Raw genomic sequence first — 21,207 nt, forward strand, 5'->3', positions numbered from 1 at the left:
TACCCGTTAACTTCTGAAAGAAGTAAGAGGTACATGATCAGCCATTTGTTTTTTTTTAATTTCAATATTATGATGAATAACTCAGATGCTTACTGCAAACAGAGGCGAATACAGATTAGTTGAATCACGTTGACTAAGTGTTGGGAAAAATGGATTTTATGCAGATTGATCGAAGGGAATCTTCTAGACTAGTAGGGCATTTTACAGTTCAAAGTTGTGACCTTGAATGCATTGAATTAATTTTTGTACAAATGTTCACTTGGGCCTAAGGAGACAGTACGCTTTGTAACATCACTTTGGGATTGCAGTTTTGAGTTCAGTTTAGGAGGAATTTTGTTCCAACTTAATGTTTTCAATTTTGCTATGTATTTGAACGTTACAAATATTTAGTTGTAGAGATTCAGATTGTTTCTTTTTCCCCCCATCAGTCTTGTACATAGCTGAGACCTGAATTTCCTTTCAAATGGATTTCAAGACATTAACTTTAAACTGTTGTTTTGGTTCATTTTGAAAGGATGTTAAAATATATAATATTTTAAAATATTTTGCCTAATCTAGTGGATCCAATGATTTCTATTCCTTGTATTCAATAAAAAAGACTTGCTGCTCGCCTACCTATTCTCCCTATATAAATAAAGAAAATAGATTTAGTTCAACTCAGTGCTCTTAGATCTTTCTGTACAAAATGGTTGTAATATACCTGCACAATATTGAAAAATCGTTTTTCAAATTTCCAAATTTCCAAATTTAGCAGCGGAGGCCTTTTGAAGGAATAGAAAGATAGCCAGTATCTTTTACCCAGCATCGAAACATCTAAAATTAGAGGAGAAGTATTTAAGATGAGAAGAGAAAGTTCAAAGAAGGTGCATGGGGCAAGTTTTTTTTTACAGAGTACTGGATGACTGGAATGTGGTGTTAGGAGTGGTGGTGGAGGCAAATAACATATGTTTTTAAAATGCTCTTAGGCATGTGAACGTGCAGAGAATGAGGCATTTGGGTCATGTGCAGGCAAAAGGGATTAGTGTCAATAGGTGTTACCAGCTTAATTAGTTTGGCACAGCCTTGTGGGTCAAAGTGTCTGTTCCTATGCTGTACTGTTCTATGTTCTTATATTCAGGACAATAAAGTGTGTCAAAGATTTAATCTAGATTCAGTAGCAAATTATATATCTTTGGAAGGTGGTGTTTTCAGAAGTGAAGAGTGTAGCAAAGCATCATATTACAGAGGATGAAATAAAGGGTTTGTAATCTTTCATAACTCAGTGCCTGGTTACCAGGTAGCCCTGAGAGGCAAATGAAGAGTCTTGGAGGTTTTTATGATGTTTTTGCAAAATAATGTGTAACAGCTGCAACTTTCTGATAAAAGTCCTTAGAAATCAACTGACAGGAATAAACTGAGAATCAACCTAGTACTTTAGGGCTGATGAAGTTCTCTGTGTAGAATTTCCTTTTATCCTCTCTAGTATTAAAATGCCAGTTTTTGTTGAAGTTCCACACATAAAAGTTGCTGGTGAACGCAGCAGGCCAGGCAGCATCTCTAGGAAGAGGTCTCGGCCTGAAACGTTGACTGTACCTCTTCCTAGAGATGCTGCCTGGCCTGCTGCGTTCACCAACAACTTTATGTGTGTTGCTTGAAATTTCAGCATCTGCAGATTTCCTCGTGCTTGCGTTTTGTTGAAGTTCTCTGGGTTTGTAAAATCCAGTAATATGAGTAAGTTTATAGCATTTCTAGTGAAACATGCACTAAGTTTTTGTCAAGATTGGAACATTTCCCTTTGGCAGAGTTCCTCTATAAAATTTGAGCCTAAACAATCCCAAAATGATCTTTTTCAACATTTCGGATCTTATGTTCCTAGTACACTGCATGAGACCTCTAGTGTTTGAATAACTGCTCTGCAGCTTTGGAACACTAATCCCTTTAATTAAATGGTGTTGAAAATGTTTTTCTTTCATTGTACAAGGTGAATGGGTTTTCGTTATTTACAAGATATGTACATTGTGTTACAGAATGATCAGTATCACAAGGAAAGCTGCTTGTTCCTCTCGTTAGTATACAATTGGTGCTAACTTTTATCGTCTGCTCACTTATATTTGGTAGTTAAATACAGAAGCCAGAATCAGGTTTATTATCACCGGCACATGATGTGAAATCTGGTAATTTAGCAGCAGCAGTTCAGTGCAATACATAATCTAGAAGAGAGAGAAAAAAATAACAATAATAAATAAACAAGTAAATCAATTATGTATATTGAATAGATTTTAGAAAGTGCAAAAACAGAAATACTGTATATTTTTTTAAAAAGTGAGGTAGTGTCCAAAGATTCAATGTTTCTTTTGGAATTGGATGGCAGAGGGGAAGAAGCTGTTCCTGAATCGCTGACTGTGTGCCTTCAGGCTTCTGTACCTCCTACCTGATGATAAAAGTGAGAAAAGGGCAGCCCTGGGTGCTGGAGGTACTTAATAATGGACGCTGCCTTTCTGAGACACCGCTCCCTGAAAATGTCCTGGGTACTTTGTAGGCTAGTACACAAGATGGAACTGACTAGATTTACAACCTGCTGCAGCTTCCTTTGGTCCTGTGCAGTAACCCTTCCATACCGGACAGTGATGCAGCCCGTCAGAATGCTCTCCATGGTACAACTATAGAAGTTTTTGAGTGTATTTGTTGACATGCCAAATCTCTGCAAACTCCTAATAAAGTATAGCTGCTGTCTTGCCTCCTTTATAACTACATCGATATTTTGGGACCAGGTTAGATCCTCAGAGATACTGACACCCAGGAACTTGAAGCTGCTCACTCTCTCCACTCCTGATCCCTCTATGAGGATTGGTATGTGTTCCTTCATCTTATCTTTCCTGAAGTCCACAATCAGCTCTTTCGTCTTACTGAAGTTGAGTGCTAGGTTGTTGCTGTGGCACCACTCCACTAGTTGGCATATCTCACTCCTGTATGCCCTCTTGTCACCACCTGAGATTCTACCAACAATAATTGTATCGTCAGCAAAGTTATAGATGGTATTTGAGCTTTGCCTAGCCACACAGTCATGTGTATATGGAGAATAGAACAGTGAGCTAAGCACACACCCCTGAGGTGCACCAGTGTTGATTGTCAGCGAGGAGGATATGTTATCACCATTCCGCACAGATTGTGGTCTTCCAGTGAGGAAGTCAAGGATCCAATTGCAGAGGGAAGTACAGAGGGCCAGGTTCTGCAACTTCTCAATCAGGATTGTGGGAATGATGGTATTAAATGCTGAGCTATAGTCAATGTCCAGCATCCTGACGTAGGTGTTTGTGTTGTCCAAGTGGTCTAAATCCATGTGGAGAGCCATTGAGATTGCGTCTGCTGGAGACCTATTGTGGCAGTAGGCAAATTGCAATGGGTCCAGGTCCTTTCTGAGGCAGGAGTTCAGTCTAGTCATGACCAGCCTCTCAAAGCATTTCATCACTGTCGATGTGAGTGTTACCGGACGATAGTAATTAAGGCAGCTCACACTATTCTTCTTGGACAGTGGTATAATTGAAGTAAGTGGGAACTTCTGCCTGTAATAGTAAGGGTCATGTCACAGAATGTAAACCAGCACTTTGGTTTTGCCTCAAAACATCATTTGATTTATAAAATTTAGTTTTAACTTTAAAATCTTTTCCATAGATGCTGCCTGACCTGTTGAGTTCTTCCAGCATTTTGTGTGTGTTTCTTTAGATTTCCAGCTTCTGCAGAATTTTCTCGTGTTTATTAACTCTAAACACCAACCTATCCCCAGAAAATTTACTTCTCCTGAACGGAAGGGGATTGCATGCTTCTTTGGCTTAGATTTTAAATAACATGTATGTATGGAGTGTATTTATATACATATACAGAGGATTCTGGTTAATTGGGACACATTGGGACCACTACGTTTCGGCCCAGTTAGGTGTCTGCCCCAATTAGCCAAAGTTTCCTGAAAGTAGTTAAAAAACTATAAAAAGCTTGAGGACTTCCGGGTCATCAAGGGAATGGCGGCGTAAGGAAAAGGTCTCTCGACAAAAAAGAAGGTAAACTGCCCCATAATCGAATTTAGACAAATACTTAATATTGCATAACTATATTAATAAAAGGGGCAAGGATAATGTCTCAGAACAAGATTAAAAAGTCCGCTCTGAAGGCTGATAAACATAAAGAGACGCAGCAAGGCGACGGGCCTAGCTCCCCCACGGCAAACCAGGACAGAGATAATGAGGGGGAACCGGTGACTCTATCCTTGATTCTCGGAGAGATTCGCGAGTTCCGACAAGATAACAGCAAACAGCTGGAAGATATTAAAGGAGAAATAGTAAAAACTAACTCGCGGATAGATGAAGCCGAAACGAGGATTGTTGGAATTGAAGAGAAGCTACAAAACGCAGAGGAGGTGATAGCAGAAATGCTGAAGCTGCAAGACCAGCTCCAGTGGAAACTAATAGATCAAGAAGGCCGCTGGAGAAGGGAAAATGTGAGGATTTACAGAGTTCCCGAAGGAACTGAAGGTAAACCCGGATTGATGATTCCCTTCGTGGAGAAGCTACTTAGAGAGAACCTTGTTATACCGGCCGCAAAAGACCTACAGATAGAAAGAGCTCACCGCGCGTTGGCACCACAGCCTCCAGCAGGCGCCTAGCCCAGATCGATTCTGGTCAGATTTCTCAGTTACAGAACGAAGGAAGAGGTGCTTAAAAGGGCATGGCAAAAGAAAGGTTTCATGTGGAACAACTGTAAAATCAGTTTAGACCACGACTACGCACTGGGGATTCTTGCCAGACGGAATGAATATACGGAAACACGGAGAGTCCTGAAGGAAAACAACATCAGATTCCAGACCCTGTATCCAGCTCGGCTGAGAGTCTTTTACGACGAAGGGACAAAAACTTACGCTATGGTGGAGGAAGCAACATTGGACCTGGCGGACCGGGGACTACCTATTAAAATTATCACCCAACCAGAGTCGCTACTGGAGAGGATTCGGCAGAAGTCGTGGCAGTTAGTGTGGCGAGGACGCTCCTCACGAACCAGAGTGTCAAACTACAAGGAAAAGCTGCAAATATTCAGACGCGAATGTACAGAGAACACAGATTAATTAAGAGAAATGACTGAAAAGAGTAAATCGGACTTAAAGGTAAAATGAAAACTGGTAACTGAAAATAAACTAGACGGAATAACTTGAATGATAGCAATATGGTCGAGACATAAATAGGAGAAAATTCTCTATGATTATTCAAACTGCTGAGGGCCCTCTAACACAGGGTGAAGATAGAGGTTATCCCTCTGAACTGAGGCGGGTCGGTGCTCAGGCCTCACTGTGGGAAGTCGGGAAAAATTTTCAAATGTTGCACGTTCAAAAATGTCTAGGGTGTGGTTATATGTCTTGGTTTACTGTTGAGAAGGGATTGCTTACTGTTTGGTTAGAAAAGGAGAGTGTTTTTTTTCTACTAGAGAAAAATGCAAACTGAATTGGTAAAAATAATTTCCTATAATGTTAATGGGGTTTTGAATCCAATTAAAAGAAATAAGATTATGTCTAAATTGAAAAAAGAGAGGGCACAAATAGCTTTCCTTCAGGAAACACATATGAGCCAATCTGAACATGGAAAATTAAAAAGAATGGGCTTTAAGCATGTATTTTATTCATCATATAAATTGAGTCACAAAAGAGGGGTAGCTACTTTAATATCAAGTACTCTTAATTATGAACATATTTCAGAGACTAGAGACAAAGAAGGATGGTTCGTAAAAATCACAGGAAGAATAGAAGGTACAGAAATAACATTGCTGAATGTTTATGCTCCTCCAGGTTGTGAATGGTCATTTTATAGACACATTTTTGACCTAATGGTCAGTTCTCAAGGGGTAGTAATTTGTGGAGGGGATTTTAATATTAGATTAAATCCTATATTAGATTCTTCAAGAATAGTTACTCAGAATAAACTTCTGACTCGGAAAGTGAATTCATTGATGGAGGAGTTGGGAATTATAGATGTCTGGAGGGAATTACACCCTACTAGTAAAGATTATACATATTACTCTTTCCCTCATTCAGCCTATTCAAGGATAGACTATTTCTTTATCTTTAATACAGATAGACTCAGGATAAAAAACTGTAATATTGCAACAATTGATCTGTCGGATCATAGCCCAGTCTCTATGTCTCTAATCCTGGAAAGGAAAATGAGGAAAACACTATGGAGGCTAAACTCACATATACTCAATAACCCAAAAGTAATGGAGAGATTAAGGGGAGAAATCAAAGAATATCTAGACCTTAATGACACGGGAGAAACATCACCAGTGATCTTATGGGATACATTGAAAGCTGTACTGAGAGGGAAAATTATTTCCATTACCACTCACACGAAAAAAATCAATGCACAAAAATTAGCAGACCTTCAAGGAAAATTAAAACAACTTCAAGTTGTAGATAGCAACAAAAGTAATTCAAATCGAAAACAGGAAATTAGGAAATTGCAAAGTGAAATTGACGATATTTATATGTTGGAAACTCAAAGAAATCTTCTTTACCTGAGACAAAAGAATTATGAAGTAGGAGGTAAATCAGCTAGATTATTAGCATATAAATTACGAAAACAACAAGCAGACAATACAATTCATAAAATAAAGAATCCAAAGACAAAGCTTGTGGAGAGTACAATAGGGAAAATTCAAGAGAGTTTTGAAACATATTATCGAGAGCTGTACTCCCAACCCCGGGCCCCCAATGAGCCCTATATAGACAGTGTATTGAATTTTTTAGATCTACCTAAACTTACAGGTTTACAAAATGAAAGTTTATTAGAACCAGTAACTGTCAAAGAACTGAACGTGGCCATCTCCAGGTTAAAGGCTGGAAAGTCCCCGGGTTCTGATGGGTTTACCTCAGAGTGGTACAAGTCCCTGAAGACACAGTTAGCCCCATTACTACTTAACACCTTTAAATGGATCTTGCAGAGAGGAGAAACTCCACCTTCCTGGAGAGAAACGATTATTTCAGTTATTCCTAAAGAGGGTAAAGATAAACTAGAATGTGGCAATTATCGGCCAATTAGTGTTCTTAATTTAGATTACAAACTATTTACATCTATATGAGCGCGCAGATTGGAAAAGCTTTTACCTGACCTAATCCATTTAGACCAGACTGGATTTATTCAACAAAGACAAACACAGGACAACATAAGGAGAACTCTGCACATATTAGAACAGGTTAATAAGAACGAGACAGAGACAATGCTAGTAGGATTGGACGCTGAGAAAGCTTTTGACTCTGTTAGTTGGGCATTCCTATACAGAGTGTTAGGAAGATTCGGCTTTCAAGAAAAGTTTATTAAAGTAATTCAGACCCTATATGACAGCCCTACAGCCCGAATTAAGATAAATGGGGACCCCTCTGACTCCTTCATCTTAGAGAGAGGCACTAGACAGGGATGCCCAATTTCTCCTCTCCTTTTTGCGCTATATATTGAACCGCTTGCCCAACTAATAAGACAGAGCGAGATCGTAAAAGGTATCAAGGTGGCAGGGATTGAACAGAAAGTGGCGTTATTCGCAGATGATGTTTTGGTCTATCTGAGTGAACCAGAAAAATCATTTATAGGATTGTTTACACTGTTGGATGACTTTGGGAAAATAACAGGTTATAAAATAATGTAAAGGGAACGCAGGTTATGTCCCTAAATTGTACACCATCCAAAAAATTGCAGGATACATATGATCTTAAGTGGGAAGCTAAATCATTAAAATATTTAGAAATAACCCTGCGGAAGGATCTTTCAACACTGTCACAGGTAAATTATGGGCCATTAATCTCAGAGATAAAAGCAAATATGCATAGATGGAATCTTATCCCCTTTTTAAGTTTAAATTCAAGGATAAATACTATAAAAATGAATATTCTTCCTCGGTTATTGTATCTTTTCCATACTTTACCGGTGGAGGTGGATGATAATCAATTCAGGGAATGGGACAAATGGATTTCCTGCTTCATTTGGCAAGGAAAGAAACCTAGAATTCGATATAACACCTTACAGTTAGGGAAGGAAGGAGGAGGTATGGTTCTTCCTTGCCTGAGAAATTATTTTTATGCCTCACAGATAACCCCTCTGTTATATTGGTGTAATAGGGAATATAAGGCTAGATGGAAGGAAATAGAATTTGGATTAGTTGACAGTTTTCCTCTTCAGGCCTCAGTAGCTGACAAAGGATTGATGGCCCAGATGGAAAAATTTAAAAACACTTGGATAAATCTTACATTAAAAGTATGGCAGAAGGTGGTTAATTCATGTGGAATTAATAACATGTTAAAACTCCTTTAGATGGTGCGCATATGAAACCGAATTCCTTCCCAACAGAGGAGATAAAAGATTTGAGCTATGGATAAAGAAAGGTCTTACAACCTACCTCTCATTTATAGATAAAAGAGTATTACAAAGTTTCCAAATCCTGCAGGACAAACATGGCCTAGAACATAATGACTTTTTTAGGTACCTTCAAGTACGAAACTATGTTAACCAGAGTTGTAGATATACAGACCTATCAACAGTAGAATTAGAATTTTTCAAGATTCTGAATTCGGCTTGCAGTTCAATACCTAGTAAATCAGTTTCTCGATTATATAATGCACTCTCCCATGCTAAAGATGTAAATACACTGTATATTAAAGAGAAGTGGGAGAAAGAAGCGGGGTTGGTACTTTCAGTGGAGGCTTGGGAGAAAATCTGCAGCTTTCAATGGTCCTCGACTAATTCTTTGACTTGGAGAGAACATTGTTGGAAGAACATTATAAGATACTTCAAGACACCATATCAGGAAAAATATAAAGATACAAATGTGATGTGTTGGAGAAGGTGCGGCTCCAAGGAGGCAAATCATTTTCATATTTTTTGGGATTGCCCTAAATTAAGTCTATTTTGGGAAGGTATTCATAGAACATTAGTTAAGGTACTTAGGTCCCAGATACCTCTGAACTTTGAGATGCTCTATTTGGGGCATGTATTGTTTCTTGAACAGAAGGAAGATATAAAGTTGCTGCAGGCCCTCTTAGCGGCAAGTAAGAAATCAATCACTAGAAAATGGCTAAATCTAATACCACCTACATTAGAAGATTGGTACGAAATTATCTTGGAAATATTTAAAATGGAAAAGTTGACTTACTCCCTGAGAACTCAAAAAGAAGAATTTTATCAAATCTGGAATAAATGGATTGAATATATAACCCCAATGCGAGCAGACTTTAGATGACTCTCCTAATGATTTATACTGCTTGTCTCATCAACACAGTAATATTGCTAACGTAAGCACCCCTAGTCTAAATGTTTTTTTTTTTTGTTTTCTTTTGGGAAATAGAGAATTAACACAAGTAAAGGGAAAGATTTGGGAAAGGGATAAAAAAATGAAAAAACTAAGTAAATAAGTACATAGGGATTGGATAATTATGTCTGCGGGCAGGAGCAAGCATGAACAAATTAGGATATAAACACCTACAATGGTTGATACATAGGCTTATATACAACATTTTGGACCAGTGGAAATGGTCCAGAAAGGTTATATGGAAACTATTATTACCATTTTTCTTAACAACTAATTCCATTACTTAGCCTAATAGGTTAGATTTACCACAGTACATAATTATCTATTTAAATGTTTATTTTCCTTTTATATCATCTCAATGTGTACTTAAGAATGTATAAATAATTGTAGTTTTATACATATAAAAAAAGGAAAAGGGTATATGTGTGAAAAAAGTACATGATATTTGTGAATTCCTTATCCAAATAAAAATAAAATTTAAAAAAAAGCTAAAAAAAAGTTGAACTACCATTCAACTGAGCAACAAATTATGTACTTAAACGAAATACAGAACAAATTAGAATACTACTATTGCTATAGTACTATTAAATTGTCTATTGGTTCTTATAGCTGTTGATGGAGGAACATCCTGGGAACACTGCCATGCTCTTTTGATTGACTGTAAATAAAAATTATCGCAGGCACCTAGTGCAGATAATGGACTATTTTCATACAATATTCATTTTCATTGTAACATTCAAGATGATTGTTGATACCTGCAAATTCTTTGTAGTTCCTAACTTGTTGAGGTAGTGAAATTGCTTCATTTCACTCCCCACTGTTTTTGGCTTCTCCAAGCCTGAATGTTTGAATTGCAGTGAGCAAAATAGTTCTGAATTGCTTTACTGCTTACTTCTCAGTGATAAAAATCCCTGCTTTTTGAACACAAACACATGCAATTGATTGTTCTGTCTAAGCCCACTGTAGTGCCTTAACGGCCACACAAATGCACACCAATGACACTATTTAGAAACTGTTCGACAACAGTCTTCTGTCCCAGTTAAGTGGCATTGTGTCCCAAATAAACAAAGGGAATCCCTGCTATTTTATCCATTAGTTTTTGTTCTTTAAGAGTTGTCCCAAAAAAACAGCTGTGCCAATTATTTGGAATTTACTCTTGATATATACAGCTGAAGTCAGAAGTTTACATATACCTTAGCCAAATACATTTAAACTCAGTCTTTCATAATTCCTGACATTTAATCATAGAAAACATTCCCTGTCTTAGGTCATTTAGGATCACTACTTTATTTTAAAGAATGTGAAATGTCAGAAAATAATAGTAGAGAGAATGATTTATTTCAGCTTTTATTTCTTTCATCACTTTCCCAGTGGGTCAGAAGTTTGTTAGTAGTTTGTTAGTATTTGGTAGCATTGCCTTTAAATTGTTTAACTTGGGTCAAACATTTTGGGTAGCCTTCCACAAGCTTCTCACAATAAGTTGCTGGAATTTTGTTCCATTCGGCCAGACAGAACTGCTGTAACTGAGTCAGGTTTGTAGGCCTCCTTGCTCACACACGCTTTTTCAGTTCTGCCCACAAATCTTCTATCGGATTGAGGTCAGAAAATTATGTCAAGTCTGGTTCATCCTTGGGAGCAATTTCCAAATGCCTGAAGGTACCACATTCATCTGTACAAACAATAGTACACAAGTATAAACACCATGGGACCACGTGACCGTCATGCCGCTCAGGAAGGAGATGCATTCTATCTCCTAGAGATGAATGTACTTTGGCGCAAAAAGTGCAAATCAATCCCAGAACAACAGCAAAGGACCTTGTGAAGATGCTAGAGAAAACAAGTAGACAAGTATCTATATCCACAGTAAAACGAGTCCTATATCAACATAACCTGAAAAGCTGCTCAGCAAGGAAGAAGCCTGTGCTCCAAAACCACCATAAAAAAGCCAGACTACAGTTTGCAAGTGCACATGGGGACAAAGATTTTACTTTTTGGAGAAATGTCCTCTGGTCTGATGAAACAAAAATTGGACTGTTTGGCCATAATGACCATCGTTACATTTGGAGGAAAAAGGGTGAGGCTTGCAAGCTGAAGAATACCATCCCAACTGTGAAGCATGGGGGGGTGGCAACATCATGTGGGGGTGTTTTGCTGCAGGAGGGACTGGTGCACTTCACAAAATAGATGGCACCATGAGGAAGGAAAATTATGTGGATATATTGAAGCAACATCTCAAGACATCAGCCAGGAAGTTAAAGCTTGGTCGTAAATGGGTCTTCCAAAGGGACAATGACCCCAAGCATACCTCCAAAGTTGTGGCAAAATTGCTTAAGGACAACAAAGTCAAGGTATTGGAGTGGCCATCACAAAGCCCTGACCTCAATCTGATAGAAAATTTGTGGGAAGAACTGAAAAAGCATGTGCGAGCAAGGAGGCCTACAAACCTGACTCAGTTACAGCAGTTCTGTCTGGGGGAATGGAACAAAATTCCAGCAACTTATTGTGAGGAGCTTGTGGAAGGCTACCCAAAACGTTTGACCCAAGTTAAACAATTTAAAGGCAATGCTACCAAATACTAAAAAATTGTATGTAAACTTCTGACCCACTGGGAAAGTGATGAAAGAAATAAAAGCTGAAATAAATCATTTTTTCTACTATTATTCTGACATTTTACATTCTTAAAATAAAATAGTGATTCTAACTGACCTAAGACAGGGAATATTTGGCTAAGGTGTATGTAAACTTGTGACTTCAACTGTACTTATATATTACATATGTATCAAAAGAATGTGAGACAAGGTCTGTAGATTTAAAATAGACAGCTGTTCGTGTGTATATTCTGTAGAAAAAAAATATGCTGTTGCCTCAGAGCTCTGTGGCTGATGCAAGTCCATTAAGTGTGGCCCCATTTGATACAGAGCAGTGATCATTTAGTCTGCGTTTTTGATGCATCGGCAGATGACTCCATAGTTGGGTCAATTTCTGGTTTGGCTTTCTATAATTAACAACAAGAAGTAATTATTTGGAAGTAAAAACATCTGGTTGTTGCCATTCTCTTTATTGCAGCAAGGTTGATTATATACAGCGGAAATCAACTTTTCTAAATATGCAGGTCGGGTACGGACCCTGCAATGAGGAATGTTACTGTTTTTAGACTCCCAATCACAAAAATTGGCCTAATGTACATAAATTGTACTTTCTCCCTTGTGAATGTATACTGAATAAGTTGGATGCATAATTGAATGGATTAGAAAATATTTGAAGAAATGGAAACTCTGCTTCATGAAGGTCATTCCTCCCATAGTACTTGCACTACATATGAACCTCTCCTGATTTTCTCTGGCATTTTTGTATAATGTTATTTCTTTGGATTATTAATGCAATATCTGCTTTCAATTTATTAGTTATTTAATACTTGAATTTTACCACTATTCCTACGGTAGTGTAGCAGCACAAGCGATTGGAAGATCTGGGTTCAATTCCTGCTGCTGTCTGTAAAGAGTTTGTACATTCTCCCTATGACTGTGTGGATTTTCTCTGGGTTCCCCAGTTTCTTTTCATATTCCTAATGCATACTGGTTAAGGGTAAAAAATTGTGGGCATGTTATGCTGGTGCTGGAAGCATGATGACACTTGTGGAGTGTGTTGGTCTTTGACACACACAACACATTTCACTATATGTTTTGATGTACGTGACAAATAAAGCTAATCTGATATAATATCTGCCAACCAGAGGGCACAAGCTCAGATTAGAGGATGTTTCCTATAGTGCGGCAGTCTAGGACCAGAGGGAACAGCCTCAGAATACAAGGACAACCCTTTAGAACAAAAATGAGGATGAATTTCTTTAGCCAGATAATGAAATAAAATGCCACAGATACCTGTGGAGGCCAAATCATTGGGTATATTTAAAGCAGAGCTTGATAGGTTCTTGATTTGTCAGGCATCAAAGGTTACAGGGAGAAGGCAGGAAAATGAGATTGAAACGGAATTATAAAAAATCAGCCATGAAGAATTGGCAGAGCATGCATGATGGGCTGAATGACCTAATTCTGCTCCTGTGTCTTATCCTCAATTATAGTAGAGTTGTTGCAAGTTATTTATTGAAGTGGTTATTTTTATGAAGTCTGCTGTTGTGTCAGCTGCCTTTGTCTAGATTGAGGACCAGTTCCCTTTTGAGTAAGCCAGTAGTAGGGTCAAAAATGAATAATGGGAAACCAGTTAACCCAGTCATGGTGTTGAATTTTGGAAGCGTTACAGGGCTCCAAAGTTTTATTATCCTAAAAGGAATCATTTGGTGTAAAAAAAACACACCATGTAATGACAAGAGTGTAAGGTGTAGCCTTGTGGGATATGTCATGAGTAAATTTTGGATATATAATGATTACAGGATCTGTCGATTAGATGCACCCAGAAAAGTTGTACTGAAGAAGCCAAGAGTGCTAATTGTCCAATAGACAGGAAACTGCTGCTTGCCTCCTGGACAGGAATGTCAAGACTGTGCCGAAGAGCTTCCTGAGAATTGAAATTCAGGTTTTTAGCTAGCTGTAAATGTAGATAATAGGACATTACTTCACTTCTTAAATTTGTAATGCGGTCTGATTCTATCTGTCTCCTAACTTACTGGAGGAACCAACTTTGTATAATACCTCATGAAGGAAGTGTTTATGTTGTTGAACCTTATGCTTAAGGTTTTTGTTTTTCTCAGGGCACAGGAAACTTTCCTGCAGTGGGACCAGTGTCGGAGATTTTACAACTTCCTAATGGCAGACAACATGAAAAAGATTATTTTATTTCACAGGTGACCTTTATTTTCATTGTTAATTTTCTTTTGTGATTAGAGATGTATTTGAAAATTAAGTGATCCTTGGTGAACAAGAGCAACCTATGTAGCAGCCAATTAGTAAAGTGTTATTGCATAATTATGTGCTCACTGAAGGGGAAGCTTGCAGGTCCTCCCCAGTCCTCCCTACTTATGGCAAGGTTCTCTTCCTGAGAACTCTTTGTCACCTGAACTTTTCACAAGTTGAAATTTGACTGTGAACTGAGTTACAACATGGAATAAGATGCCTGCAGAGGTGAGATATCCCAGAGGAATAGATAGTCTTGGAGAAGCATTTTAAATGTTATTTTTCCATTCCTAATAATAAAGCTAATGTAAAGAATTTTAGCCCGGGCCTGTATCTGGCTAATGGTTTAAGAAAAGATTTTACTGCAGACAAGGTTTTAATGTTACTGATGGTTTTAAAAAAGGACACTGCCACTGACCTGGATGTATTCTTCTTGGGTTTGATGTGGCAAAATTCCAAAAGGCCTGCAGCCCCATAACAACTAGAAAATCCATCCTGCTGGTCACCTGTATGTATGGGCTGAACGTAACCGGGGTGTTTGTAAGCCGGGGAGGACCTGAACTTGACAACACAGATTTTTATGTTTACCCATTAGTTCTACTTTGATCTGTAATTTATAAAGCAGATTTAATGTACATTTTCATATTCAAGAGCACTTTATCGTAAGCTAGTTTTATATTGTACTTACTGTCATCTTGGTTCTTCTGATCCTCAGACATATTGTGCACTTAGTGGCCACTTTATTTGATATACTTTATTAGTGAACTTAATAAAAGTGGTCAAGGCCTTTTGCTGCTGTATCCCATCCACTTCGAGGTTCAATCTGGTATGCATTCAGAGATGCTCTTCTGCACACCACTGTTGTAATGCGCAGTTATTTGAGTTACTGTCACCTTCCTGTCAGTTTGAACCAGTCTGGCCGGTTTCCTCTGAATTTACATTTCCTCCACATTCTGATGTTTGGTTTGAACCTATTGACCACGTCTGTTGCCACATGATTGGCTGATAAAATATTGCATTAAGGAGCAACTGTACCCAAAAGTGGGTACGGAGTGTACAATTCACGAAGAATAGTAACATAAAAGTAAACTTGCTGGATTTGGCAATACTTCAATTTTTCCGTTCATTAGCTTGGGCAAGTTTACCTTGCTGGTGTTAATAGTATTGCCTTATTAGCACTCATTGTTGCTTGTGCCAGTGCAATGTTTTTTGACAATGCAAATGGAAAATTATTTTGTAACTTCCAGTATTGTTTTTTGTGATGTCATTTATAGTTTTAAAAAAGATTCCTTAGAGCTCAGTTTTATAAAGTTGCATCTCTATCAACTACTAAAACCATTTCTTATGGGAACCAAGAGCTCTTAAAATATATGACTGTTGGCTCTTCCACAGACCCGGTGGCATCAATGTGTGGCTGTCTGATTTCTTGCTAACCTGGTAGCTATATTTGTTGAGATTTTACTGCCACTAATTTTGGCTTGGCCAGGGCTGGAATGACTGGGAAGAAGGAGCCAAGGTTGTTTGTTTGAGATGTTAATCAATGCTGGTTAATGTAACTACTGCTGACTATGAAGAAACAAGGAGGTTTATGTGTAAGTGTGGTGGGTATACTCATTTTATGAGAAGGCTGTATTATGTAGAATAGAAATTAGATTTTAAAATCAGCAAAGAATTTCATTTTATCGTCTCCTTTAAGGAATTGCATAGGCAACATCAAAAGAGTACAAATAAAAGTTTGTTCGTTATGTGCCATGTTGTATGACGTAAGCAATCATGGTCTAATGACCAAGATTGTTCTTGGCAAATTTTTCTGCAGAAGCTATTTGCTCTTGCCTCCTTCTGGGCAGTATCTTCACAAGACAGGTGACCCCAGCCATTATCAATACTGTTCAGTGATTGTCTGCCTGGCGCCAGTGGTCACATAGCCAGGACTTGTGATATGCACCAGCTGCTCATATGACCATCCACCACTTGCTCCCGTGGCTTCATGTAACCCTGATAAGGCGGGGTGGGTGTTAAGCAGGTGCCACACTTTGCCCACGGGTGACATGCAGGCTACCTCCTTTGATAGAGATATATCTCCACCCCACCACACAATAAATAATAGTACAAAAAGCAAAACAGCAAACTTGAGGAACTGAATGGGTTGCATCTGTTGGAAGACACCTAATACAAACAGGACAAGTGAAAGGAAGAGACAGGGTCTGAGAGGTGATCGGTGGACTGAAGAAGAGTGAGGGTTGATGGACAGCAGGAGGCGGGTGGGGGAAGGATGGAGCTGGGAGACAGAGGTGTGCATGAAGCAGTCAGGAGGAAATGAGCAAATGGAATCAGGTCAAGGAGGGGAGATTGAGGTGGAGACAGGACTGGAGGATAACAAGCAAGGACTCAATGTTCATCACTGCTGAAATCTGGTAAGTAAGAAAGGTGAATGGGATTTAACAAGGGGGAGATGGAACCAGATCTGGGAAAGAATGCAATGGTGAAGTATGTGTAGTAGGTTGACAATACCAGGAAGTCACTGGGGGAGAATAAAAATAGGTGGTAGGGGCTGGAGTGGGCTGCTGAGGGAAATGGTATAAAGTGGGAGGACTGTGGGTGGATTCATAGGTGGCAACAAATGGAGTTACAGCTTGCCTGTAATTGGAAAATTCAACATTTTCAATGTTTATACCACTGAGTTGTAGACTACCCAGTCAGATTTGAGGTGCTGTTTGAATTTGCATTGGGCCTCAATTTGGCTAGGAGAAGGCTGAGAACACTCGGTGGTGTAGGAAAGAGAAGGGGAAATCGAAATAGCATGCATCTGGGAGATCAGGTGGGCATTGCAGGCAGAGCACAGGTGCTTTGCAGACCAGTTGTGGAGTCTTCACTTGGTCTTGCCAATGAAGGTGAGGCTACATTGCAGCAGTGAGTGAAGTTGTTGGAGGAGCATTTAATTTTTTTGGATTGCGTGGAAGGTCTGTTTCACCCCTGGTGAGGAGGAGGTTTAGGAACAAGCTTTACTGTGGAAGGTGAAGGTGAAGATATAGCTAGTGGTGGGTTCCTTTATGAGCAGGCAGAAATGACAAGTGCAAGCAGAATCTGAATCACTTTATTATCAGTATAGGAAACATACCAGAACTGATAGTGGTTTGGTGGCAAGGATAAAACATAGAACAATACCATAACAGACTACACAATATCAATACACATTTGCAAGGCAATAGTGCGAACAGACATGAGCAATCGACAATTAGCAGAACAGTCACATGAACAAATATCAAACAAACTTAAATAAATATGGAGATATGAACAGATTCAATAATAATCAACAGAACAGGAAAGACCATTTAACGGATGTTGTGCAGGGACAGTTAAGGTTTTACACCTGGTGAGTGAGTGCTGGATGCAGTAGGATGAAGAATAGAGGATCTCCATCTCTGTTCTGTTTGGAGAAGGAAGGATTGTGAAAGCAAAAGTCCAGAAAATGGAGGAGATGTGAGAGAGAGCTCCACTGAACACCGTGAAGGGGGAAAAAAAACAAAGATGGTGAATGGTGAGGGTGAGACTTAAGACACTGTTGGCAAAGTTTTTAATGCCAACTGGCTTCATATTTGTAGAGAGTAGAATGAGAGAAATGGGTCCTGAAGAACTTTGGAATAGTCATTTCTTTAGATGATAGAGACAAGTACGAGGATTTCAGCAGCAGTTGAATTGAAATAAAGTTGACGTTGATGTTATAGATCTGGAATTATCTGGTCTTAGTGGTTAATATCTGTTTATGATCTTAGACTTTTTCAATTGTTTTCTGTGAATATTAATGCATAATATTCTGTTCTTGGTTTTAATATTTTGTTGCAGAAAAATATTGTTTGGAGAAAATGGTTGCAAATCACCTAATGCTCTGGTAGATGTAGATCTCAGCAAACTTTACACAGCAACTTCCCTCATGCACATTGATGACAACATCATGAGGTAAGTGACAATCTATTTCTGTGCTACTGCAGGTTGTGCTTTACCATCTCTATAGAAGTTCAGCCTATTAATCTAAATTGATACTCCAGCAAATTATGAAGGGAGTGCTACATAGATGGAGGTGCATGTTCAGATGGATATCGAAGTGCCCGTGAATTTCAATGAAAAACCTGAAAGCAAAACCACTGTACTCTTTCAAATCCTAGATGCCAGTACAAGTTAACCTTAAGTATTTTATTCAATAAATGGTTGAGGAGATTACTCCTTTGGACTTGCATCTTTTGGTTCACTAATTTATTTATTGACTATAGTAGATTAAGTTTTCTTTTATACTTCAAAAATCAACTTTTCATGATAAATTATATAGAGCAACCCGGGTTCATTTCCACCACTGTCTGTAAGGAGTTTGTGTTTTCTCCCCATTACCTCATGGGTTTCCTCTGAGTGATCCGGTTTCTTAACACATTCCAAAAACATAGGGGTTAGTCGGTTAATTTGGTCACATGGGTGTAATTAGGCAGCGTGGGTTCGCTGGGCCAGAAGGGTCTGATACCGTGCTGTATCTCTAAATTAAAATTAAAAAAAGTTTCCACCTTTATAGCATCACCCCCTGTCCAGTATGTCTCATCTTTTGAAATTCTCAACTGTTCCTTTGCTATAAAGATGGAATTTTATGAAGACAAGTGTGAGGTGTTGCACTTTGGGAGGACAAGCCAGGGTACTACTTGCATGGGGAGCAATAGGGCATTAGAATAGAGGGATCTGGGAATACAGGTCCATAATTCCTTGAAAGTGGTGTCACAGGTAGATAGGGTCATAAAGAAAGCTTTTAGCACATGGTTCTTCATATATCAAAAGTATTGAGTACAGGAGTTGGAATGTCATGTTGAAGTTGTATAAGATGTTGGAGAGATGTAATTTGGGGTATTGTTTGTAGTTCTGGTCACCTACCTACAGGAAAGATGTAAATAAGATTGAAACAGTGCAGAGAAAATTTACAAAGATGTTGCCAGCACTTGAGGACCTCAGTTATAAGGAAAAGTTGAATAGGTTAATGTTATATTCCCCAGAGGAGAATGAGAGGAGATTTAGTAGAGGTGCACAACACTATGCGGGATATGTTCCTCCTGTGCCTTATTTGGTGCATAGGACGTCAACTTTGCTGTTTCTTTAGCGTTTGTCTGTTTTACCAAGTTGCTAGCTTGATGCTCAACCCAGCACAAGTGGACCTTGTGCAAGGAGCCAGCTGGATTTAAATCCGGACCCATTATAAGGGCTATAGGTGGGCTAAATGCAAGCAGGCTTTTTCTACTGAGGTTGGGTGGGACTAGCACGAGAGGTCATGGGTTAAAAAGTTCAAAGTGCATTTATTATCAAAGTATGTAGGCAGAATATAACTCTGAGATTCGTCTTCTCCAGACAGCTACAAAACAAAGAAAATTATGGAAGCCGTTCAAAGTTAAGGGCAAAAGGTGAAATGTTTAAGGGAACTTCTTCACACAGAAGTTGTGAGAGTATGGAATAAGCTAACAGCAGAAATGGTGGATGCGGGTTTGTTTTCAACATTTAAGAGAATTTTGGATATGTACATGGATGGAAGGACTATGGAGGACTATGGTCCAGGTGCAGGTCAATGGGACTATGCAGATTAATAATTTGGCAGGGGCTAGGTGGTCCAAATGACCTGTTTCTGTGCTGTAGTGTTCTATGACAATACGGCGTTAATTGTTCCTTTGATTTCCTGGCCATTGTGTATAAACCTGAACAACTTTTAAAACCATGCTATCATATCTTGTCTTGTGTCATCGGTGTGAATCTTGAAGCTTAAATAACTTTTCTTAATTCTATTAATTCTCTTAGTTCACCCAGTAAATACACGGATTGTGATTATATAGGGAGATGCTAATATTCCAGTAATTCATTCTTAGACATTGTGTGTTTGACTTCTAGTTGTTCTAATTGAATGTATACTTTTATTGTAACATGTAAAATACACAATGTATAAAAATGAATTACCAGAACATCAGCAATGTGCTGCTCTAAAGAATGCTATATGAGGTCATTCTTACCCTCGGCCATTAGGCTCTATAATGAGTCAACCTATAGCCGGGGAAGTGATGACCTCTCCTGTTAGACTGTTTGCAGTAACTTTTATTCCTTCCACTTCTCCAAGTATTTATATCTGTGCACTTGTAATGCTATTATGACTGTAATTTTCTTTGGGATCAGTAAAGTATCTATCTATCTATTTAGCTATCTACCTACCCACATATCAAAATAACTAGCAATTCTGCTTGGTGCATTTTGAGTCTACAATACTATCTGTCTATTTCAGAAAGTTCCATGGCTATAACACACTAAAAGAATATTATGAGCAAGAAAGCTGTATGCACTATCTTCACAATGTAAGTTACTAGATTCTGCTTTAATTTGTAATGGTTTTTGCTTTGTGCTATGCATTGAATTCCCCAAATTCAATAAAAGCTTGCTAATGTAATATTCTAAAGAGCGAAACATTTTATGTATTCAGCAAGCTAGCCCTGATTATGACAGGCAGCAGCAGTTTACCCCACCGTTTCCTATTTGTCCTCGGCGATAGATAATTTAAAACCCAAGCATTGCCCCTTCAGGCTTCAACATTCCTCAAAGGCACATGTATGCTACCTGCTTCTTCAGCATGCCCATGGGTCAAATGCAAACTGAAACACAAACCACAGTGTTCAGTGGAACAATTACAGAACTACCCGGCTTGGAAAACTGTGTCCTGACAAACACGAGGAAATTTGCAGATGCTGGAATGTCAAGCCACACACATAAAAGTGGTATCCTCTTCCTAGAGATGCTGCCTGGCCTGCTGCGTTCACCAGCAACTTTTATGTGTGAAACTGTGTCCTGAAGCTTTTTTGTGGCTCCCAGAACTTGTCATCTCTCAGCTCGAGTACAATTCCATACAGGTGATGGAAAGCACTAGGTTATGTTACACATGTCTAAATTGTTTCAAAAGCATTGTGTGCTATTGACGTAAGAACTGTATTTAAATCACTCTTTTTAATCCCTAGCCAGAAAGTGTGTTGCAAGTCTGTCTTGC

The 21,207-nt window shown here is 38.7% G+C and overlaps 1 protein-coding gene across 2 annotated transcripts in view; it reads left to right on the forward strand.

Annotated features, from left to right (window-relative positions):
- LOC140209707 (monoacylglycerol lipase ABHD2-like) overlaps positions 1-21,207 on the forward strand; it is a 91,415-nt gene that overhangs the window by 49,793 nt on the left and 20,415 nt on the right. For both annotated transcript variants that reach the window (XM_072278118.1, XM_072278117.1), the window contains exons 7-9: positions 14,021-14,113; positions 18,006-18,119; positions 20,455-20,524. In XM_072278118.1, the coding sequence (XP_072134219.1) occupies positions 14,021-14,113; positions 18,006-18,119; positions 20,455-20,524 (277 nt within the window). The remainder of the gene's footprint in view (positions 1-14,020; positions 14,114-18,005; positions 18,120-20,454; positions 20,525-21,207) is intronic.

Source organism: Mobula birostris, chromosome 14, assembly GCF_030028105.1.
Source record: "Mobula birostris isolate sMobBir1 chromosome 14, sMobBir1.hap1, whole genome shotgun sequence".
In the NCBI taxonomy this organism is placed as follows: Eukaryota; Metazoa; Chordata; class Chondrichthyes; order Myliobatiformes; family Myliobatidae; genus Mobula; species Mobula birostris.